This window comes from Crocuta crocuta, unplaced genomic scaffold, assembly GCF_008692635.1.
Source record: "Crocuta crocuta isolate KB4526 unplaced genomic scaffold, BGI_CrCroc_1.0 scaffold687, whole genome shotgun sequence".
NCBI classification, from domain to species: domain Eukaryota; kingdom Metazoa; phylum Chordata; class Mammalia; order Carnivora; family Hyaenidae; genus Crocuta; species Crocuta crocuta.
Window position 1 is genome coordinate 3,207,170 of NW_027530182.1, and position 22,901 is coordinate 3,230,070.

At 38.4% G+C, this 22,901-nt stretch overlaps 1 protein-coding gene across 2 annotated transcripts in view; it reads left to right on the plus strand.

Moving 5' to 3' along the window:
- The window catches only part of SH3GL2 (SH3 domain containing GRB2 like 2, endophilin A1), a 208,836-nt gene that overhangs the window by 147,907 nt on the left and 38,028 nt on the right, over window positions 1-22,901 (plus strand). For both annotated transcript variants that reach the window (XM_077765027.1, XM_077765028.1), the window contains exon 2: window positions 14,025-14,093. In XM_077765027.1, coding sequence (XP_077621153.1) covers window positions 14,025-14,093 — 69 coding nt within the window. The remainder of the gene's footprint in view (window positions 1-14,024; window positions 14,094-22,901) is intronic.

A 22,901-nucleotide genomic window follows, 5' to 3' on the forward strand; every position in this document is an offset into this window, starting at 1 on the left:
AAAGGACAGTTGACATTGTGGCAGCGATCCAGGAGGCACATAGGCAAAGGGAGGAGGGGATGGATTACTGCAGGGCATTAAAACCAGATTGATTTTAAACACTTCTTGTTACCAAGAAAATTTTAGTAATGGTTTTCAGCAGTATAAAATTATTGAAAACAATGTAGATGTTTTAAAGTATACTTGTGCATTAAAGTGCCCTCGATGCTGCTGACATCTGTTGATTACAGGCAATCCAAGTGGACCGTTTCCTAGGAAACAGGGTTTACTGGGTCTGGGGATCAGGACCTGGGTCTCAGTCCTGTCTCTGGTACTGCCTAGCGGTCTGCCCCTAACACATGTCTGCTTTCTCAGAGTTCCCAACCCTGTCCTCCCCCTACTCTCCAGCACACATAGGTACCCATGAGATGGTGCATTCCCTTCAACACTGCAGGTTTACCCCTGCAGTGATGCTAGTTTGATGGGTGACCAGACTTTCCCATTCCTGCAGCCCTCACCCAAAATCACAATTGGAATTTCTCATTTTGCCAAAAGAAAAAAAGAAAGAAAACAACCAAACACACACACGCACGCATGCACGCACGCACACAGCAAGCTATACTGCATAGGCTTCTGAATGTGTTCATTTTTTTTTTTTTCATTTTCTCCTACTTAAACTCTTACTTAATAACTCAGTGAACCACTAGATCACAGAATCTTTGTGAAATGAGTTGATTTGATAAGAAGAGGTCACTTCTGACAAATGCATCCTCCATATAGCATTACATTCTGAAATGTAAATTTCGGATTTATCTTTAGTAACAAGTGCCCACAGGCATACAATTTTGTTCTTTAAGATCCTCATCTGGCATAGTGGTATATATGATAATGGCCCTCAAACCTTTAATTGGCCTGTATTTTGGAATGTGTCCGTGTTTCCTCTTTCCACAAGTTAGTCTTGTGTAGAAACATTTTGGAAACCTCTGCCTTGCTGTCACCATGTCCATGATATTTCATATGATGTCACCTTTTTACTCTTAGGGAAGTACTCTCAGTGACACTTGTACATTTATGCCACTAATCCTTTGCATTGATCAAGTACTTTGTAGTTGACAAAGCACTTAGCTATCTTATCTGATCTTCATAATTTTCCTGTGAGATAGTGTTATACATCCATACAGTGGAATATTACTCAGCAGTAAAAAGGAATAAAGTACTGATACATGCTGCAACACAGAAGAAACTTGAAAACATTGTGCTAAGTAAAAGAAGCCAGGGACAAAAGTGCACATATGAATTATTTCATTCATATGAAATGTCCAAAATAGATAAGTCTACAGAGACCGAAATTTGATTAATAATGTCAAGAGATGGGGCACTAAATGAAATTGGGGGAGGGGACCAGGGAGTGATGCAAATGGGCACACGGCTTCTTTGTGGTATGATGAAACGGTTGAAAAATTAGATTAGGGTGATCATACAACTCTATAAATACTTTAAAAATCACTGAATTGTATACTGTAAATGATTAAAACTTTGTGGCATATAAATTACATCTCAATGAAGTTGTTAAAATTTGTAATTCCTTTTTTTCTGCCTCCCAGAGCTTAAGGAGAAGGGACTTCAAACTAGCTGACACTGGGCCTCCTTCATAGTATAGTATTATAGTATAGTATTTGGTTTCATGTTTTCCCTGTCATGAGAAACAGTACCCAGCCTCTTCTTAAAAGTCTGTCCCTTCTAAAAGCCCTCTCTGTCCCTTCCCCTCATGTCCAACTTGAACAAATAAGAGAAGAGCTTCTAAGAGTCCCTGAATACTTAGCAGGAGGTGCTGACATTAGTACATTAGTAAGCTTGAGCAGAATTAAAAACAGAATATTCTTTCCTGTATCCTTTGCATTTTACTTTTTAGAATATTTTTATTAGAGCTCTCTAAGCAGTCATCTCATTTAAGAGCAAGTCTCCCACATGATTGAAAAGCACTGGCCTGAAACTTGAAAGAAAAGGAAGCCATTAGTACTAGTTTGGAATGGTTGAATAGTGTTTAGAGCCTTTCCCCAATTAAATGTACAACTCTGAGCAACTCTAAACCTGTAGGAAAATATTTGCCTATTTATCAAGTGCTGTGTATGTGTATGCATGCGTAGATATATGTATGTATGTGTATATGTATACATATAAAATCAGTAGCTTCTTTCCACACCTCACCTTGAAAGCATATTGGGAAAGAGGAATCAAGTTAGCATTTAGATGGTGTGGGATGCAGTGACATTCCTCTCAGTACATGCTCCAGCCATCGTAGCTGCCTTTCCTGTTATGTACACCCTGCAGGAGCAGAGGACATGTGAAGCTCTAATACTAGAGAAAGCCAACCAGGAGTGGATGTGGCAGGGGAAGCCTCCACCACTTCCCTTCTGACTTCAGCACGAGCCTGCAAGGTGTGAGTCCTCAGAGAGTTGTCTGCAGCGGAAGCAATAGACCTTGAAGCTTAGAGCAGAAGCAGAGTGGTGCATCTGTCAGTGCATAGCCTTCACAGACATTGATGGGCTGCTTAACATTCCGGAAATTCTGTCCAGGATTATAAATGAAATCTGTATCTATATATCCTGTCATTAAAGTGTTTTTTAAATTTTTGGTTCAAATGATGGAATTTCTGCATATGTGAATTATCAAACTTGGTATCTCAGACAGGGATCCATCTTTCTGTTTCCTGTAGTTATCATTTGTTCCATTAATTTTCTTTGTCAGTAGGTCAGTGGTTTTCTATATGAGATGGTGGGTCTGGTATCCAGTGACTGTCCATCCACTTTTATGACTATCTCTGAAGTCTCTACATCTCTCTTCCCTGTTGTTATTTAAGGTTAAGCTTATGAATTATTCCTGCAGTTCTGAGCATGGTGCTAGCTTCCTTTGGCTTAGGAAGACAAGGGGATTTACCTTTGATGGCTGCCACATTTGATGATACAAAATGTTGTATGGAAAGCAGATTATATTGTTGTGTGAAATACTTGTAGGACATCTCCCGAATGTCTTCAGATACCTGTTTGCTTGCAGTTTGTCCCTGATGTTTTTCTCTCTGCAAGGCAGAAGTACCTACCTGGGATGTGTGGAGGAAGGCAGTCCAAGCATAGTGATGGAACTGGAGCATATTCTTTTTTTTTTTAATGTTTTATTTATTTTTTAGAGGGAGATAGAGACAGCATGAGCACAGGAGGGTCAGAGAGAGAGAGGGAGACACAGAATCTGAAACAGGCTCCAGGCTCTGAGCTGTCAGCACAGAGCCCGATGCGGGGCTCGAACCCATGAACTGTGAGACCATGACCTGAGCTAAAGTCGGACGCTTAACCGACTGAGCCACCTAGGTGCCCCGGAACTGGAGCATATTCTGAGCTGCTTGCCCTGCAGTGCAGCTGGGACTCAGCAACTGTCGGTTATTCTACCTTTCATGGACATGTCCTGTGGTTCCAAATGATACTTCTGCAGGAAGAAATACTAGGTACAAAATCAGGGGGATGTATTTCTGTTTTCTGATTGCTGGTAGCCTTTAGATCACATGTATTTTGTGTTGGAGCCCATTGCACTAACCTGTGTGACATATGTATCAGTTGGCATGGTCACAATTGTTATGGCTCCTGGAATGATTGTTTTAACCACCGCCCTGCTGACCTCCTTTTCCATTCTGTGGGTTTGCTCACACTCATTTGAGAAACTAATTCCTTGCTTTCTTTGATCCTTCTCAGTTCAGATTTTCACTGTAATTTCTTTGATGTTGTTGTTTTTTCATGGTCTTTTTTGTTGGTCTCCCTCTCTGCTAGCTCTTAATTTTTGGTGATGTTCAAGGTTCCCTCCTTGACCCATAACTGCTTGCTGGTACGTGTTCTCCCTGAGGAATCTCATCTGCTGGTTTTCAGGTTTTACAAGTCACATATACGGTGCTGACTCCTCATATCTCTCTCTTCCCCTGACCACTGCCTACAGGCTCAGGCTCATATTCAATTGCATTGTGGACATATTTACTTGGACTTCAAACCTAGTAAATCTATACCTGATTATGTTCATTTGTGTTTACCCATCCCTTTGCTAAAGTCTGAAACCTAGGAGTCATCCTATAGTTCTCTGCTTCTCTCTTATACCAAACCAGTCACAGTTTTGCTTACTTTAGGTCCTAAATATTTACTGAGTCCATCCTTAATCCCAGAGTTCTTGGTTTAAGTCCTCATCTTCCACCTGGGTGGTTGCAGTAGCATTCTGACTGGTGTCTTTTTCTCCAATCTCATTTTATTTTCAAGTCAGTCTTTGTAATCTAATGATTTAAAAATTGATTTAGCTCTGTCATTCCTCAGCTTAAAGCCTGCTAATGGCTTTCCACTAATGCTGAGATAAAATCTAAGGTCTTATGGTAAGTCACGTTGGAAAACATTTTGGCAGTTTCTTAAAAAGTTAAATATATACTTACCACAAGACCCAGTGGTTTCACTCCTAGGTTTCTACCCAAAAGAAATGAAAAAATATATCCACATAGACATGTATGCAAATCTTCACAGTGGCATTATTCATAATAGCCCCACACGGGAAGCAATTCAGCTGTCCATCAACAGGAGAATGGATACACAAAATGTGGTGTGCAGTGGAGTACTGTCCAGCTATAAAAAGGAGCTCAGCCATAGATATAGGTAACATGATGAATTTCAAATGCCTTGTGCTTAGAGAAAGAGGCCATATATTTAAAATTGCCTATTAGGGCGTCTGAGTGGCTCATTCAGCTAAGTGTCTGACTTGGGCTCAGGTCATGATCTCACGGTTCATGGCTTTGAGCTCCGAGTTGAGGTCTGTACTGACAGCGCAGAGCCTGCTCGGGGTTCTGTCTCCCTCTCTGTCCCTCACCTGTTCATGTTCTCTCTCTCTCTCTCTCTCTCTCTCTCTCTCTCTCTCTCTCTCTCTCTCACTCAAAAATAAACATTTAAAAAATATATATAGTAAAATAACCTATTGTATGTTTGCATTTATATGGCATTTCTAGAAAAGGTAAAATTATGGAGATGAAAAGTAGATCAGTGTTTGCCTAAGGATGGCAGTGAGCATTGACTGAACGTGGGCACTTGGGATGATGGAACTGTTTAAAGCTGGATTGTAGTGATGCTTTTACAACTCCATAAATTTACTAACTCAAAACAAAACTAAGGTCTTTGGCATAGCCTAGAAGGCCCGCTACCACTTGATCTCTCCTTCCTACAATCTCAGTTCTTGTCACACCCTCCGATATACACTGATATCTTGTGGCACTGAAATATCTGTACTTTCCTGCAAATACTGTGTTTTGTTTGTTTACTTTTTGTCGTGTAGTAACTTCTACCTGAGAAAACTTCTTCCTTTATCATGTCTCTACTCTTCAGTCTCATTTACACTCATTTGAGAATCAGCACAGGGATCAGCTGTAGGAAGTTTCCCCAGTCTTGAATTCTTACCCAGCTATGACCAAATTATCCATTCTAAGTTCTGATTGCAGTCTATTTTTTAAATCCACTCGCCCCATTATATTGGAATGGTTTATGTATATATCCATATATCCCACCAAACTGCAATGTGCCATGTCTTAAGTTTGCATATAAACCCTCCAGTGCTAACAAACTCCCTGGTACATAGTAGGCATTCAATTTGAGTTCTTTTGCATTCATTCCATTTGGTGATTTAATGTAAAGATGATTTGTTTTTATTATTGTTTTTTGTTTTTTTCAGAATGGGATTTGCATCAAAACAACTCTGATGTGGGGGAGGGGGGATAACAAAGCATTTTCTTTTCAAACATTTTGCATGGTATTTTCTCTTTTTTAACTTTTCCTGGTTTGTTATCCACCTTTGGTGTACTATAAATAGCACTCTAGCAGGTAGAAAGTGTTATCTATGAGTGTTCTCGAGAGAAAAAGAACCAGTAAGATATGTAGGCAGAATTTCTTTCCCAAGATGACCTCAGTTTTGCTCTAAATATCTTTTAGGTTGCTGATTGGATGAGGCTCACCTGCATTATTAAGAAGACTCTCCTTTACTTAAAGTCAACTGATTGTGGATATTAACCACATCTATAGATATTCTCACAGCAACACCTAGATCAGTGTTTGACTGAAGAGCTGGGTACTATAGACTAGCCAAATTGACAGATCAAATTAACCATCACAGCAAAGACATCTGGTTTTTCATTGTAAGGGATCTTAGAACTCTCCTGGTCATCTAAGCACACCCTGTGCCTGCCCCATTTTGTGAATGAGGAAGCAGAAGCTCAGTGAGCTTGTGGTTTCGCTTCACACAACAGAAAATGGCTTTTCAGCAGTTTCTTTTACAAGTGAAAGCCTAGGGCTCCTCCATCTTGCCTTATCAACTGAGTCATCAGACATTAGGTTCTACATCATTCATTAACAGGACTAAAGTCTCAAGTGGATTACTGGTACCTTTTATTTCTCTTTGTGAGTTCTGTTTTCTTCTCAAGAGAATTTATGACTGAGCTTTAAATAGAATTTTAAAAATACTACATGACATAATTCTGGCCTCAAGTATAGAGTCTATTTTTAGCACACAGTGTCTTTTTATATTTTGTTCAATTTCAATGGCATATTTATTTCAGTGGACTATGAAAATGTGTACATTTTTTTCCATTGTCAGAGATGGGAAACTTTATGGAAATATTCTCCCCCTCTGATGGGGGAGAATTACCCTTTCTCTGATAAAGAACTAGATGATTTGGAAGTGAAAAATAGAGGAATGCTGGTTGTCTTTTATTCTGCACATTTTTCATACTTTTTTTTTATTTTCTGGAAGACAAAAATAGGATCATTTGCAAATGAACCCATAAGTGATAGTATAAACTGTCTTCCTGGGGAGGGATTGAGGCTTTGCATGGTACTTTTATGATCAATCCTACTAACTCCCTTTGAAAGGTGTATGTAAATAATTAGATACATAGTCTATGGGAAATTCTCACTTTGGGGAAATAGGGCTTAGAAAGTTATTGCTTTTAACCCCAGAGAATCATACCAGAAATCATTATAACATGATGCAAATTAGTTACTACATTTTCTATATAGTATTTGACCAGAAGCAAGATAGGAAGATTGGAAGCTGGGAAGAAGGTGAAATGCTTAACTCACCCAAGCTCATTTTAAAATTTTTAGCTTCAGACATTTAAAGAAAATCAGTTTTCATCCTAATGAATTCTTGGGTGGGGTACAGTCACTAGCTTTTACATTATGCAAGAGAAATCTTTCCAGTCTTCAATATACAGATTCTATTTGAGAGTAAGAAATAGAATTTACCCAATTTAGATAGATCAAAATACCTTTAATCATTCTCTAAGAAAATCAGAAGTTTCTGGGTGGAAAATATATATATATATATATTTGAAATTCACTTTCAAAACATCATGGCATTTAAGCATTCCAATTTAATGACAGCTGAGAAAAACTAGTGTGAAACTTATATTCCATGAAGTGAATCCACCCTGCCTTTCAAACATGGGAATACCACCATCTGGAAAAAACAAGATCTACTTGTATTTAGCCAAATATCAAGAAAGTACTGCTGTAATTTTGATTCTCCTGTTTCCTTCTGAACATTTGGTATGTCATCAAGTATTATAATTTTTATTTATTTTTTGGTACCTTATTAATGAATAATGATTAAAGAACTTTCATGAAGAGTCCAAATATGGGCTTCTTTTATTTATTATAATAGGCAATGCCTTTCTACAAGTACTGAGAAAACAGTACAGTGTTCCACAGGGATAGTTATCCTAACTTCTTCTTATAGAACTTGCACATTAAGTAATGTTCTTTAGTGCATTTAAATTAAACTTAGTATTTTCTTTGGCCAAATATAAAAACAACTTAAAGTTTTGCCTGTCAGGTGAATAAGATCATATGTTAAGACATAATAAACCCTTAGTTAATAATGATTTTTGATTGTTTATAATGTGCTATTTATATGTATGTTCCAATTTAATTCTTTAAAAAAATCCCAGTGTTGGATGATGTTGTTTTTCATTTCTTGGGTGAAGAAATTGAGGCACTAAGAAGTCATGCACCTTCTTTTTAAATTTTTTTTTAATGTTTTATTTAATTCTGAGCAAGAGAGACAGCATGAGCAGGGGAGGGTCAGAAAGAGAGGGAGACACAGAATCTGAAACAGGCTCCAGGCTCTGAGCTAGCTGTCAGCACAGAGCCAAACACAGGGCTCAAACCCATGAACTGTGAGATCATGACCTGAGCCTAAGTTGGATGCTTAACCAACTGAGCCGCCCAGGTGCCCCATGCATCTTCTTTTTTATAAAACCTTTTGGTGTCATTGTCAGGGTCAATTCATGTCTCGACTCTAAATCCAGTTCTACAATCTTGATTCACATAGCTCTCATTGACTTACTTGTCAGTGAGATTTCATTACACATATAAATAATTTTGTGGATTGTTCTGTAGTGCAGATGGGCGGGATAGTGTATGAGTTCTGCTTTTCGCTCTGAACATACTAACTGTGATTAACTTATGGAATGTAAAAGTAATTCTATTTTAATATGAATAAACACATATTGCAGGATGTCATAAAATTATTTTTTATTTTGCAAAACACACTTGGGCGAGGTATTATATTACTTTCTCTCATGTGAAGTGGCATATATATATACACACACACACATACATATATGAACATGTTGACCTGTGTGTGTGTTTAGACACATATATGTGCATATGTATATAAACTAAAATACATATTTAGAAGAATATATATTATTAATACTAATTATCATTGTTCTAAAAGTAATTTGGTGGGTGAGTGTAGAATGGTTACAATTAGTAGAGAATTTGTCTATAAATAAACTATCTAATTTTTTGCCTGTTACTGATGGAGAAAAAGATCTTACACTTAGAGGGGAGATTAAACTCTCAGAAAGGAGATACAGAACCAATGCTAACTCATAGTTCAGGGTCTTCCTTTAATCTATGTACAGTTTTTGACCTTAGAATAATTCACTGAGATCATTTTTTTGACTGGTAATTGAATGTCTGCTTTGCAAATACTATATTAGGTACTACAGTCTCAGACGTTTTTAGACAAAGAAACATGAGATATGATTCCTGCCTTTAGCATCTTACAATTCAGATGAGCAAGGATCTTCAGCAATTTTATTAATGAAGTGCCTGGTTCCAGGTAGTCCAACAGATTATGTGCTTCATTAAGAATGCAAATGAAATCTAGTAACTGTCTGCTAGAGTGGGCAATCAAGATGATTGGGTAGGTGAAATCTGGGTGGGCATTTTAGATAGTTGGTAGGATTTAAAAAATAGAGGAAATAGGTCCATGGACAAGGCAGAGGGAATAAACACAGCACATTTGGTAGATTGTAAAGAAACCTGGCTTTGTATGATATAAAATAACAAAACTGAACAAAGACAGAGAAGTAAGAAGTAAATCACTTTGCAAATGTGTGTGGTATGAATGAGTTTGGTATTGAGTCTGCTGAATTTCACTGATGTGATTTTCAAGGAGACCACTATGAAGGCAGTCAGAAACATGGGAGTTGAGTCTTCAGCATTTAGTAAATGAAACACAATGCAGGGAAATATCAGAGCTGGAACTAGAGGGGAGAGTGTTTTCTTCCGAGAGGTGACAGTTAGTATGGAGGAGGATGAGTCATTGTTGGAAAGCAGTGCGGCATTCTCTGGGCTGTGAAGAGTGGTCATTTATTTAAGCTGTCTCTTGCTACTGGTTGCCTTTGACATTTTTCTTATTTGGTACATGGAGAAAAATAGCATGAGATAACGTCACTGCAGGCTCAGAATTAAGACTTTTAATTTAAAACATGGGTTGACTGTATTATTTTTTTCTTTTTTTGGAAAACTGTGCCTTTTGAAAGACCATCCTAGAGTGAGGTGATAAGCCTTATTTGCCCCACTTTATACTTTCTCTTGTCAACCTCACATCAATATTTGCAAAAGGACATTGTAGTTCATCTCCACAGATCTTGGCTGAGTACCTGCTATGAGGAATACAATGAAGAGTAAGATAGAGGAAGGTGAAATTGCTGGTTTGATTGGAACACAGAGTATATGTAGAGTGTAATAGTAAATAGGATGAGAAGTATAAACTCCCAGTGTTGTAGTAAGTGGGTACAACTGAGTTGTTGTTTGATGTTTTTGTTCTGTTTTGGGTAGCATAGGGCTTGGGTTATTTGTATTATTTTGTTTAATTTGAATACCTTTTGCTGATGTTTGTTTACATTTAAAAACCAACCTTTTAAATGTTTGTTTATTTTTGAGAGAGAGAGCGAGAGATTTAGAACTGGGGAAGAGCAGAGAGAGACACACATACACAGAATCTGAACCAGGCCTCAGGCTTCCAGCTGTCAGCATAGAGCGTGATGTGGGGCCTGAACTCATGAACCATGAGATTATCCAGCTCAACCTGAGCTGAAATCGGAAGCTTAAATGACTGAGTCACCCAGGTGCCCTGATGTTCATTTAAATTTAAATAGATGATCAATTTCTCAAGTGCTAGCATATTAGCCAAAGTATATTAAACAGTATCCAAAAATATTCAATACTGTAAATTCGTAGTATTTAGGAACCACCTCACTGGAAAATAATAGAGCAAAACTATTCTTAAATATATGGTATTAGGGAAGGAAAACAAAATTCATTGTTGGCTGGATACTATCAGGGAGCCTGTATTTCTCACCTTGATTCATTCATAAGAAGATAGAAGTTTTAGTAATTATATTTAAAGATCAGAAGGGGAAAATATTTGCTATACTCCTAAGGAGTGAGTCAGTGTTATTTAGCCCACTGTTTAATTCAATGCCTTGATATATTTAGATCCTTTGTGACTTGAAAAAAAATAGCCCCAAGAACAATGTAGATGTCATTTTGAATATTGCTTTTTCCAAGAATATAATTAGATAAGAAATTTTTATAGCAACCAACAAATCAGACCAGCCCCAGTATCTAACGGCTTGCCTCATTTAGTATGTTTGGTGAACTGTTTCTCACAGAGCAGCTCAGAATCAGCTTTTGTAGAGAAGAGAAAGAGCTTAATATCTCTCAATCAAACTTTCTCTCTACCTCTCCCTCCCATACCTGCACTCACACCCACACTAAGTATTATAAACCAAATATTTAAAGCCAGTGGACTGATGAGTTGCCCTTGATGTGAGTCATAGGACTAGTTCTAAATTGTTAATGGCCATTATAATTCCATTTGGTATTCTGTTTGATATAGTGAGTCAGCTATTGTGATGCTAACCTGTTTTTAGATACAAAAGGGGAGGAGATTAAAATCATTCTCAGCTGAGCAGTATGGGATTGAAAGTATGACATAGGCCTTGTGCTTTTGTGAGGGCCATATTTTATTCCCCAGAGATGATCAGAATGTGATTAACTCAGGACTACCAGGATTCTCTAATATTACCATAAATGGAGACATTTCTTGGCTATTGTATGGTGACAGTTTTGTAAATAAAAATTAAAGGTCTCAGTCACAGGTCATAGGAGAGTCTGTTTTTGACCATAATGGGATGTTGGGATATAGTGAATTCTCCAACATTGGAGACAGTCAGGTAGAACTGAGAGTTGATTGGGGGCTGTGTAGTATATATTTTTTGATTTTGTAGGAGTTTGACTAGAGTTTCCCAGCCCAAATTTATCTGAAAACTATGTACTTCAAGAATAATAAGACACAAGAGATGCTGAAATATGAGCTAAAACTGTCATCTCTGAACAAAGTGAAAGGAAGTAAATCTATAAAAATCACAATAAAAATTTGTTTGGTGATAGCAAAAATTTGATTATTAATAACCTGTCAGGCCCCTTCTATTTCCTAATTTTCTATAACTTAATCCTAAACATTCAGGTCAAGTCACTGGCACTTGGATCCCACTAGAAAGTTCAAAACTTAATTCTAGGGCCACCCTACCCTCATTTCTGGTTTGTTAAAAATCTTTAAGAAAGCAAGCAAAGAAGTTGACTTCTGTTCCAGATCACACTTAGGCTTTTGATTAGGTGGTATTGATGCCAAGCAAACCCTGGATCTGTATGAACTGCTGAAATAGTTGATAACTACCATCATTCAGGACACAGGTTAAATGAGAGCTGATGTCAAGGACCCCTGGGTTAAGGCAATGAATCTAATAGAACTTCAGTCAGATAAGGCCAGCACCACGGACAGCTCCCCAAACTAGGTTGAGGGTGCAAAGGAGCCTAGGGTGTAGCTTGGAAAAAAATGCATTCAGGTCCTTCTTCTGCCTCTTCCTCGTTAACAGTCTCTACCCTGGATAGGAAATTTAACTTATGCAACCCTCAGTTTTCTCATCTGTAACACGGGAATGATATGTGCTCTACATAATTCTTGTGATACACATATTAAATAATTACAAGTGAAAGTGTGTGTCAGCTATACAAATGAAAGATACTAGTACTGTTTTTATTAACCTTACGCTTTGATTAATTGGCCTTTATTTACCTAAGGTTGTATTATGTTAATGAAAATGGCTATATTCTTCTCAAAATTTGACACAACAGTTAAAAAAAAAACTGGGGAAACCAGGGTACTATAAGCAGGTATATACTTCATTGGTGAGAGAAGGGAACTAGAATTTACCATCTGTCTTATAGGTTCAGACATAGGTTCTTATACTTGCTACACTGTTTAATTTTCACAACAACCCTGTGCAGCTGGCAAAGAGTAGAGGAATCTGTCTATGACATGGCCATTCATCACAACACATTCCTTCTGCTACTACTGCTGGGGTGAAAGGGGTGGCATCTGGTACGTAAGTCCAGAGTGGTGATGGAATTCATACTTTCAGTTTCTCCCATAGTAGTCTCTTCGAGAGGTTTTCCTGATAGCAGAAAGCAGGAATGAAGGAAGAGAGATAGAGAGAGAGAGAGAGAGAGAGAAAGAGAAAGGAATACATTCAAGCCCCAGCAAAGGGTTATATGAGCTTCCATTGCCAGGGGACAGAGCCATATATCCAAGGACTCCTTTAGAAGGAGATAAACCAAACTTACGGGTTGATCCAGGTTGTTACTGAGATTGTTACAGGTCTGCCATTGGCCTTCTCTGTGGAGTCCTTCAATCAGGCAGTTATTGAAGAAGATGGAAAATCATACTTTGGTATCTGTGTGTGATAACTTTAATACAGTGACATCTTTGTAAAAGGCATCTAACTACCTTTATAATTAGTGTAGTTTAAGAGCAACAAAAGTCTCAAGTCATTAGCATTTAATATTCCTGCCTTTGATGAAACTATTTTCCTTGTGATCCATTCATAAATTTTTATTAGATTTAATTTAATTCTTTATTTCAGAACAAAATAAGATGTTTAACTTTTTAATAAACATGAAGTCTACATGTGGAAAATGATCATTTGCATGTGTAAATTAGTGAATATAAAATGTATAATAATGGGAATTGATTGGGTAGCAAAGAAATGCCCTTAACTTCCTTCCATATAGTTTCTCATGTTTATAAGGATATAGACAGCTACAAGAAGCTTTATAAGATTAGTATTCAAGCCCTTTTATCTGAAGATCAGCTGGGCTGATTTTTTTCTTACCAGTTTTATAGATGCATGAGATTGTCTGTTCAATAGCCCATTGAGAAACAGGTTGAAGAAGTCGCAATTTTCTTCCTAGGTAGCATTTTAGATCCATTATCAGAGGGAAATGATAATTGTATGATATTGTCGTCTCTCAGAACTTTCAAAAGGAAAATGTCAGTGATTAGGTAGTTATATAATGATGTATATAATAAAGAAGACTGGGTTTGAAAGCAGAGGAATTAAGTTCAAATTCTTGTTTCAATACCTACTGGGTGCCTGGTTTTTGGCAATTTGTTTAAACCTTCTGAGCCACAGTTTCCTCCTATGTAAATGGGACTGCCCACCCATGTCAGGGAATGGCTGTAGGAAAAATGATATTAGATGATGTTTGTGAAAGTGCTGGAAACTTTTAACACATGCTTTGAAAAGAAACTTTATAATAATTCTCCTTTTTGTTTGTCTTCTTTAGAAAGTGAGTGAAAAGGTTGGAGGAGCTGAAGGAACCAAGCTGGATGATGACTTCAAAGAGATGGAGCGGGTAAGTCTTGACCCTTAGAGCTTCCTTCGACATGAAATTGTCTAGCATACTGAAAGGGGAAGGAAACTGCTCTCTCTGCTGGTACCTGAAAATGCATTTTGTTACTTTAAAATACACTCTCCTTTTAGTGTATATTTTAAAACAGAAGATTGCTAAGTATCCTCTCTTCCCTTTGTACTGAGAACAAAGCCTCAGCAAAGGTGAAATGTCATAGCGTACTGTCCTGGTGGATTTTATCATTAGTTTTCCAAACGGGTACAACATGAAGTTTTGTTTGAATGGGGAGTGGGGTGGGAAGAAAATAGGGGAAGGTGGGAAATGGTGTCCCTAGTGTCTGGGAGAGTTTGAGTCATTGCCCGGCCTTGGTGGACCTCTGGGCAGGGCTGTGTGGTGGAGCAGGTGTGTGGATGGTATGCCTGAAGGGGCCTGCGGGCTTGGCCATGTTACTTCTACACTGCTTGACCCACAAGTCAGTTTACTGCTCTGAGTCTCTTGTTTTTGTGTAAATGTAAAATGAGAATACGAATTCCTAGTTGGGGGACTTTTGTTAAGGATTAAAAATAATGTTAATCATTTAGCGTTCTGCCTAAAAGATAGCCGGCTCTCAGCAGGTAAGGGTGGAGGTGGCAAACAAAATAGCCCATTTCATTTCTCTTGTAACATCACTATATTTTCTCTTTGAGATGGTTCATAGCAAGTGATAGTTAGGCTTATGGTGAAGAGTGTGTGCTGCATTGTGCAAAGAATTGCTTCTGGTGTCCAACTACTGATGTGTAGAGGATCTGGCAGTACACACCCTGTACTTGAACAGAGGATGTCAACAGCCTGTAGTACCTAGAAAACTGCATTTTTATGTAGGTCACATCAGTTCCAGTGGACTGCCTCAGTTTTGCTATTTGTGCTGTTTGGGTGAAGAACCAAAGAAAAATCTCTAGGTGCTTTGTGCCTTGTCTTTTTCAGTTTTTTCTTTTGAGTTCATTGATGAATTCAACAAATTATTGTTTTGTGCCTCTGTGAGCCAAGCATGTAGGATACTACAGTGAACAGGATGAGTACAGATTATTAGAGATTAATGTTTCTGTAAAGGAAACAGCAAGTAAGAAAGAACAGGACACATTTGAGTTCCTGAAAAAAAGAAAATGAGTTGCCAAGGGAGAGGGGTCTTGTGAAATGAGATTGTGTAGTGTTTACCTACCTGGTCATTCTGGCTAAGTTCTTGAGTTGGAATCTCATTGATAACACAGGTGCCCACTAGAGAGGAGATTTAATACAAGAGTCCTGAGTAACAACCAGAAGTCTGGGAGTCCAGCCTCTTACACCGAATGCCTGATAGCTATTTGCCCCCACTGGAGCAATTAAAGTCTGCATTGGTCTGCATTCTCATCTCTGGACAGTTCTAAATACTGCCTGACGAACCAAAGCTAGTACCCCTGGTATTCATCATTCTGGAAATGGTATTGTACCCCTCTATCTTCTGCAGCATCTGAGACCAGATATGGATGCATTTGCCTAGAATGACTTGATTCCTCTATTCCCTGTAATATTGGGGTTCCTCACATATCATAAGGAGCTGGCCTGTGGGTTTGTTAATTTGCACCAGCTTCTGTCTCCAGCCATTATTTCTTAATCCCCCCTTCCTTATCCTTTGATTCATCCCTCTCCCCTCAGGAGTGAATTTATAGCACTCCTCCCCGGGCCATGTTGTTAATGACAGATTAGTCAGGCATTGAGGAATACAGAACTAAGGAGTCAGAATTTGAGTTGAGCTTTCAGCATCTGCCAGGACTAAAGATAGTAAGCCAGGTAGCTCATTGTAAACTAAGAGAAACTTTCCATTTTTTAAGTGAAACCAAAAAGAACAGGAAATTTAGAGAATAGAGTAGAATTTATCACTGAGAAACCAATTAAGCCTTTGAATCCATGCCCATCTTGCAAACTAATTGAAATGAAAGATCTTATAAGTATTTTACTTTAGGCAAAGACTCAAAGGCCCTCTGGGCCTAGAGGTAAGGTTTATTTCTCCTATTTCCTAGAAAATAATTAGTTTCTGAAGCTTTTGTCTCAAAAGAGATATTCCTGGAATAAAATTTTAAAAAAAACTTTTGCTGTTTTGTTGAGATTCACCTATGGTTTTGTATTTGGGTTTATATGTAAGTAAATAGAGAGATTTACATTTCAGAGCAGTGTGGAAATTATTTTATTTCATTTTACTACACATATTTTTTGTCTTACCCGTGGTGCTGTGTACATTTTACATTCTCTCCTATGCTAAATTTGCATTAAAGGTAAAGATTTCTGTGATAATTGGAAAGCACATGCCTTCAATTTGGAATCTCAGTCTCTTCTCTTCTGTTAGTTTATTAATGACTTACAGAAATATTTTAGCTTGGCATTTCCAAGCTCACAGAAGTATCACCCATCCACAGTCAGCTTTCTGATCATCAGGCATTTTGAATAAAGAGACCTTTGTTCAGCTGTGTTCTCAGAGGTGCAATTAGGCAACAGAATGAAGCAAATTAGAGGTTTGCATAAGCAGCACTAGTTGGAAAGAGAAGTTGGAAAGATTTTATTGCTGAGATGCAATAAAATCGTACATGTGTCTCTTAGCATTCACAGCTCCCAGAGCTGATTGAGTGGAATCCTGCAACTCTGTTGTCTCTGCAGGACCCCTGCCTATAACCACTTCTTTCCTCCCCTTAAATGCCTTGCATAGAATTGTTTACATGTTAGTTTTAAATGATATCTGTTGCTTACAAGATCTGTTAAATACAGACTAAAGTTCTTACTGTGGTATAGACATCTTGTAGATATGTTTATTGAGAAGCTGCAGATTTTTCATCAAGAGGAAGCTCTAGAATTTGAAGGATCTGTAATTCCTTCTTAAATCTCTATCTGTTGCTGCAGTGATACTGTGGTTTTGGGGGTCTGTGCACATGCATGTGTGTGTGTGTGTGTGTGAGAGAGAGAGAGAGAGAGAGAGGGAGATTGTATTCATTAATTCATACAGAATATCTGTAAATGAGTCCTCCATGTACACAGTGTTGTGCTGGGCATCAGGAATACAAAGATGATTAAGGCACAGTTCCTGCCTTCAAGGAACTTCCAGTTTTGATGGAGGAAACATGACTTACAGGACATGGTGCTTGGCACCCTGTGGAGAGCCCCATGGAAGACCTAGCTCAAGTTGGTTAGATTGGTGAAAGCTTTCTAGAGCAGAGGGCACCTGAGGTAAATCCTGCAATTTGTAGTGTCCCTTTTCGCAGTCTGAAAAGTGTCCTGGGGAATCCCTCTTCTTGAAACCAGAAGAGGTCATGTGGTTGGAAATGTGGTTGTATACCACTTAAGTGTGAGAACAGAGTTCTTCTTAAGGGCTGCTTCAAATTTTAAGGCAAGAAGGATGTTGGAGAAGAATGCTGCTCCATTTGAGAGTGTGAAAGAGTGGGTTGTTTGCAGAGTGGGATGTGGGGAAAAGTCAGAAATGAATGTCCATGGTCATCATCTTCATATAGTTAATTAGTCACTGGGTGGAGAAGGGTTGTTACAGCTTTCTATGCAATGCCGAGTGGTAGAAATAGAATTAATGAGTAGGAACTGTGAAGAGATAGAGTCAGACTCAATTTATGAAAGAACTTCTGGCTATCAGAGCCACTTAAGAAAAAGAAAGCCATGGCTATAATTGAACTCCCCATCATTGTCCATGTTCAAGCAGAGGCTAAAAAACCACCTTGTGAAGTGGTGTGAAACACACTAGTCATCATCTCTTCTGAGTATTGTGGCAAGTAATTTGTAACTAATAATGTCACATTTTAATAACGTTGAATTCTGGTGATTTATCTCAAATGAAGGAAGAAGGAGTCAAAGTCCGGGCCAGCACACTCAGAGTAACACATATGTGAGTGAACCCTTTGGGATATGTCACGCCTATGAATGTCTCTTCTTCATGGATGTAGTGGTAAAACAAGGTGTGGGTGACTGTACTGAGACCTTCACTCACTGGCGTACTTGTAAGATGGGTAAGAGCCCCAAGCAAGATGAGCTCTAAAGACAGCCTTCTGGTGATCCTGAAATTCAGGGAAGTCAAGTGTCTCAGCTGTGTGTTCCATGCTAGTATTCATTAAAGGTAATACCTATGATGATTAGCAAAAAAAAAAATACATTGGGGAAATCTCAGCCTAATGCCTTGTTTATTTTTGTTTTTCAACACACTATTAATCAGGCTTTCCAAATACCACATAACTGCTAGAAAGCAGAGCAATTTGGGAACAGGTACATTAATTCTTATGAGTCAGTAGGGAACTGTTAAAACATCCTTATTGGGCCAGCCTGTATCCTACTGCATGACAAACTTTCCCAGGGTACTGATTCCATTATGTCTCTGTGACTTGCTTAATTAGGTGTCTCATTCAGGGTTCTCATTACTTTAAGTGGGTACATGTGCCTTCCTAAAAGTTTCATTTTCTTCAGTGATAGAAAAATTAAGAATTCAAAAAGATTTAGTGTTCATATGACATATGACTGTGTTACCCCATGTCCAAGTGGATGCTTAATTCTCTATTTAGTATTAAATATTATCACCAAACGCACACACTGTCCTGCTCAAATTTAAGATCTTTTTTTTCCCCTTAAACTCTGCTCCTGCATCCCCATGACAGTATCTGGGATGATGCAGTATCTGACAGTATAAAAGTCATATCTTTAATCGTTTTTTTTTTTGTTGTTTTGTTTTGTTTTTTTTGTCTCACAAAGAATGCTAAGTAGTTCGTGTGTGTTGCCAGCTAAGTCCAGGATGCAACGTCTACTTTGTCTCTAGTAGAAAAGGTAATATTCAGATGCCTCAGAACAAAAATCATATTCTGGTCAATCTGGTGCCTGTTGGTTCTGTTGTGTCTTGTTTCTAGAGGCTGGGGCAGCTGATGAAGTGCTCAGCATCCATAGATTCACTGTGGCACACCTTGGTAAAGATACAAACTTAGCAAGGGATTAGCAGATTTTTTCTGTAAGCACATTAGGCTTTGTTGGTCAGAGAGCTTCTGTGGCCTCTGTTGAAACTTCTCACCTCCGCTATTGAAGAGCAAAAGCAATTATTGATGGTGCCTAAAAGGAATGAGCATAGCTGTGTTTCATTCAAATTTATCTAAAGACACAAATTTGATTTTCATGTCTTTATTATGTGCAATGAAATGGTAGTCTCCTTTTGAATTTTCCCAATCATTTAAAACTATAGAAATAGCTAGTGGCCCAGATTTGGCCCACTGGCCATAGTTTGCCAACCCTTGCTTTTCCTGATGAAGAAAAATGTTACAGAGAGTACAGCAGGTTAAAAAAGCTATTTTTCTCCCTACCCAAAGTTGTAAGTTGTAAATCACAAGACTAGATAGTGGAGGGAGAACCTTCTGATTCTAAAGTATGCAGGTTGCTAAAATCCTAGTATTGAGAAAATGGAAGAAAATGACCAAAAGAATATACATCTATGTTTTTATTTTCAGAAGAAAACTTACATTGAGTTTTTATGTCCTGAAAAGATGCCTATTTTTATACATATTTATAGTTTCACCCCTAAACAGCCTTCCCTAATGGCTTCTTACCACCATCCAGACAAGGTTAGTTAAAGAAATGGAGTCTCAGGAGCTCACAGGAATGGAAGTTGTAATTTAGGATGCATCAAAACTTATTTTCAGGTGATCAGAAAATCTGGGTGTTGAGGAAATCAGTAACAGAGCTAAACTGCAGTTCTCAAATGGGAATGAGCTCTTGGCAAGTTATGATAAAATATTTAAGTGGAAATCTTAGTACATGTTAATTATATCAGACCTATTAATAAGAGAATATGTGCTTGTACAAATCTATTTTAAGTGTATAAATAGCTTCCTAGCAAGTACCTAATAAGTCATACTTAAGGTTCTCACAGAGTACTGACTCTCAGCCTTTCCATGACCACCAAAACACAGTATAGTTTATCAGAAAGACTCCGAGACATTATTAGAAAGGAAACAGATGGAGAGAAGCTAAAATTTGGTCAGCCTCCTACCAGCAGATGGCCATTGGACTATTTAGTTCCTTCTCCGGCAGTCTTTCTTAGAAAACCTCTGACCCATGACCTTTGAACGACTTTTCTTCCTATCATAGCTATGGTGGGTTTGTGACCTCAGATAGTTCATTTCCATTCTCTGAGTTGAGACTTGCACATTCAAAATATCAAGGTTTTGGCTTAGATGCTCTAGTGGTCTCTTTCTCTTCTTTAACTCTATCAAGTAATATCTGTCAGAGTAAAATCAAGAGCAAGAGCTAGTGAATGAATTTGCTAATTGGCTGTTCTCTGAGGTATTTCTTGAGAATACAATATATAAATAATTACATTGGATGAAGTTGTTTTCAGAAGAGGATTTCAAGTGAATTTTGTATTATGATCTGATCAAATGGGTTTTTTATGGTGATGTATAGCTTAGGTAACAAAGTGTTGAAGGAATCTGACTTGTTGGGCAGAAAAAGTCATAACGAACTTTGTGGAAGTTACCTGTCAGACCACAAGGAACATTGGATAGATTTTGTTCCTACTTTCCTTTGAAGATTGAATTCCACACTGGGAACCAAACTTAATACACTAATATTGGCATCTCTGTTGTCTCTGTGGCTCCCCTGAGACCACTGGCATTAGCCAAGCTAGTGCCGTCTACAAATAGAGGCTGAGTAGTTGAGCTGTCTATTTAAAGAGGCAATAAGGGAAAGGGGGTTCCATACCCAAAATGAAAACCATTTTTCACACCTTCCTTGCTGACCTTCCTGTGGACCACTCCAAATATGCACTTGTGGTATCCAGCCTCTGAGAGAAGCCTGTGTAACTGGGGGCTTGTAGCCAAACAGCTCAGTGTTGGAGAGCCTCCCTTTTGCAGAGGCCCAGAGTAGAATAGTTCTTGTGGATCTTTGAGGACTTAAAAATAACACCCCCCCCACACACACACACACACAAACACCCAGAAGACAGGATGGCAGGCGTTTTCCTCCTGGTCCTGTGTTGTTGGCCACTACCAGATGCCCAGCCCCATCTGAGGGATGTGGTAAAGAGCCTTGCAGCTCTGACTTGGGCTCTTCCTTCATTCGGGAGGGGAATGTCCCTGTTCCCTGTCCTTCTATGGGGGAGCTTATGCTTGCAAAAAGTTATAGGGTAATACTTAAGAACAAAATCTCTGAAGCCACAATTGGGTAAGTTTCTTAACCTCTCTGTATTTATTTCACAGGGTTTCTGAGAATTAAGCTGTAAAGGTACTTAAGGTTCTTAGAATGATTTCTGACAAGTTAAAAACACTTATGATGGTGCTGGGCATAATTATGATTGAGGGCAGAGATGGGGGAAAGTTAGAAGTTGGTTAGCATCCTAGTAGCAGTTGACTTTGGAATATCAAATGGTCAGTCCTCTGGCTCACTCTCTTAGACACCTTGAACCTTAGAATTGTTTCTTCCCATCGTAGCCGCACAGGACCTTTGGATACACATTTGACATCCAATTCCCTCATCCCTATCATGTAGTCTTTAGAGGATCTGTGTTTTTCTTCTGTCATGCATGTAACCTGGACTTTTAACATGTTTTTTGTGCACACAGCCTTTAATTCACTTCCATGACACTGAGTCCATAGTGGTTGGGTGATATTCTGCTAATACTGCCAGTACATCCACATATGGCCATGCAAGTCCTGTACCGCACACCTCCAAGGAACCACTGTTCACTACAGTACTAACCACCACTTGGTACATGGCCAAACCTAAGGCATATTACAAACTCAAGTCAACCAGAAGGACATGGTCCAGGCTCCTATGTGGACAGGCGTCTCTTAAATAGGAGTGCTTCTGGAGGTAATTATATCCCTTGATAACCCCCAAGAAAAAGTATTTTCCTCTGCTAATTTCAGTAATAGGAAACTCCTTACACACAAAAAAATATGACTGCTATGGAATAGGAAATTATTAAGTATTGAAAAACCAAAGATAAAATCTTCTGATGGGTTATAGTTTGGTTTCTGATTATGAAAGATACTTAACCCATCCATAAAAGGCTGATTTTATGTGTAGATGTAGAGTATGTTACTGAAAAATTTCTTGGAATTGAGGGAGGAGCTCTTGAACTCCAGTTAAAACAAAATAAGAAAGTCCCTGTGGGCTTAATTGATATCTTAAATTCTACCATCAAAAATTTCTTTCACTCATATCTATATCCTATATCCCACACACATCCCTTGGATGGGAGGATGCATTTATTGTTAGTCATGTACCCTTTAGAGCGAGTGAGTCGACCACCCATGTTGATAAGGAAAGCATTTTATGGGGGAATGTGGAGTGGACCCACACAGACTCTCCAGGTAGGGAGGAGAACCCAACAGAGAGAGGGCATGTTGACCTGCTGAGTGCAAATGCTGACCATTCAAAATTTGGCAGAAATAGACTGTAAGATTGAGATTTTTATTTGTAATGAACCAAAAGTTCAAGGATTGATTAAAAGTTTTTGCTCAAGAGTATTATATACTTAGGATTTTCTCAGAAGCTAAATAAAAATGTTCCATCTCTTACTTGAATAAACAGAGTTGATAATTGCATTTTTCTTTTTTTCAGCCCCGAAACCTGCCACCATGCCTGGCCTACTGTAGACATCCCATAAATGCGTCTGGGGCAAAATAAGATTCATGATCTGCACCTTCTTTTCTTTTCTTTATTTTACTTTCATTTACATTTATTTTATGCTGAATTGATTAATGGGCCATATGTTTTTCTTTGGTGTTCTTCCTGAGGGTGTGTGTGTGTGTGTGTGTGTGTGTGTGT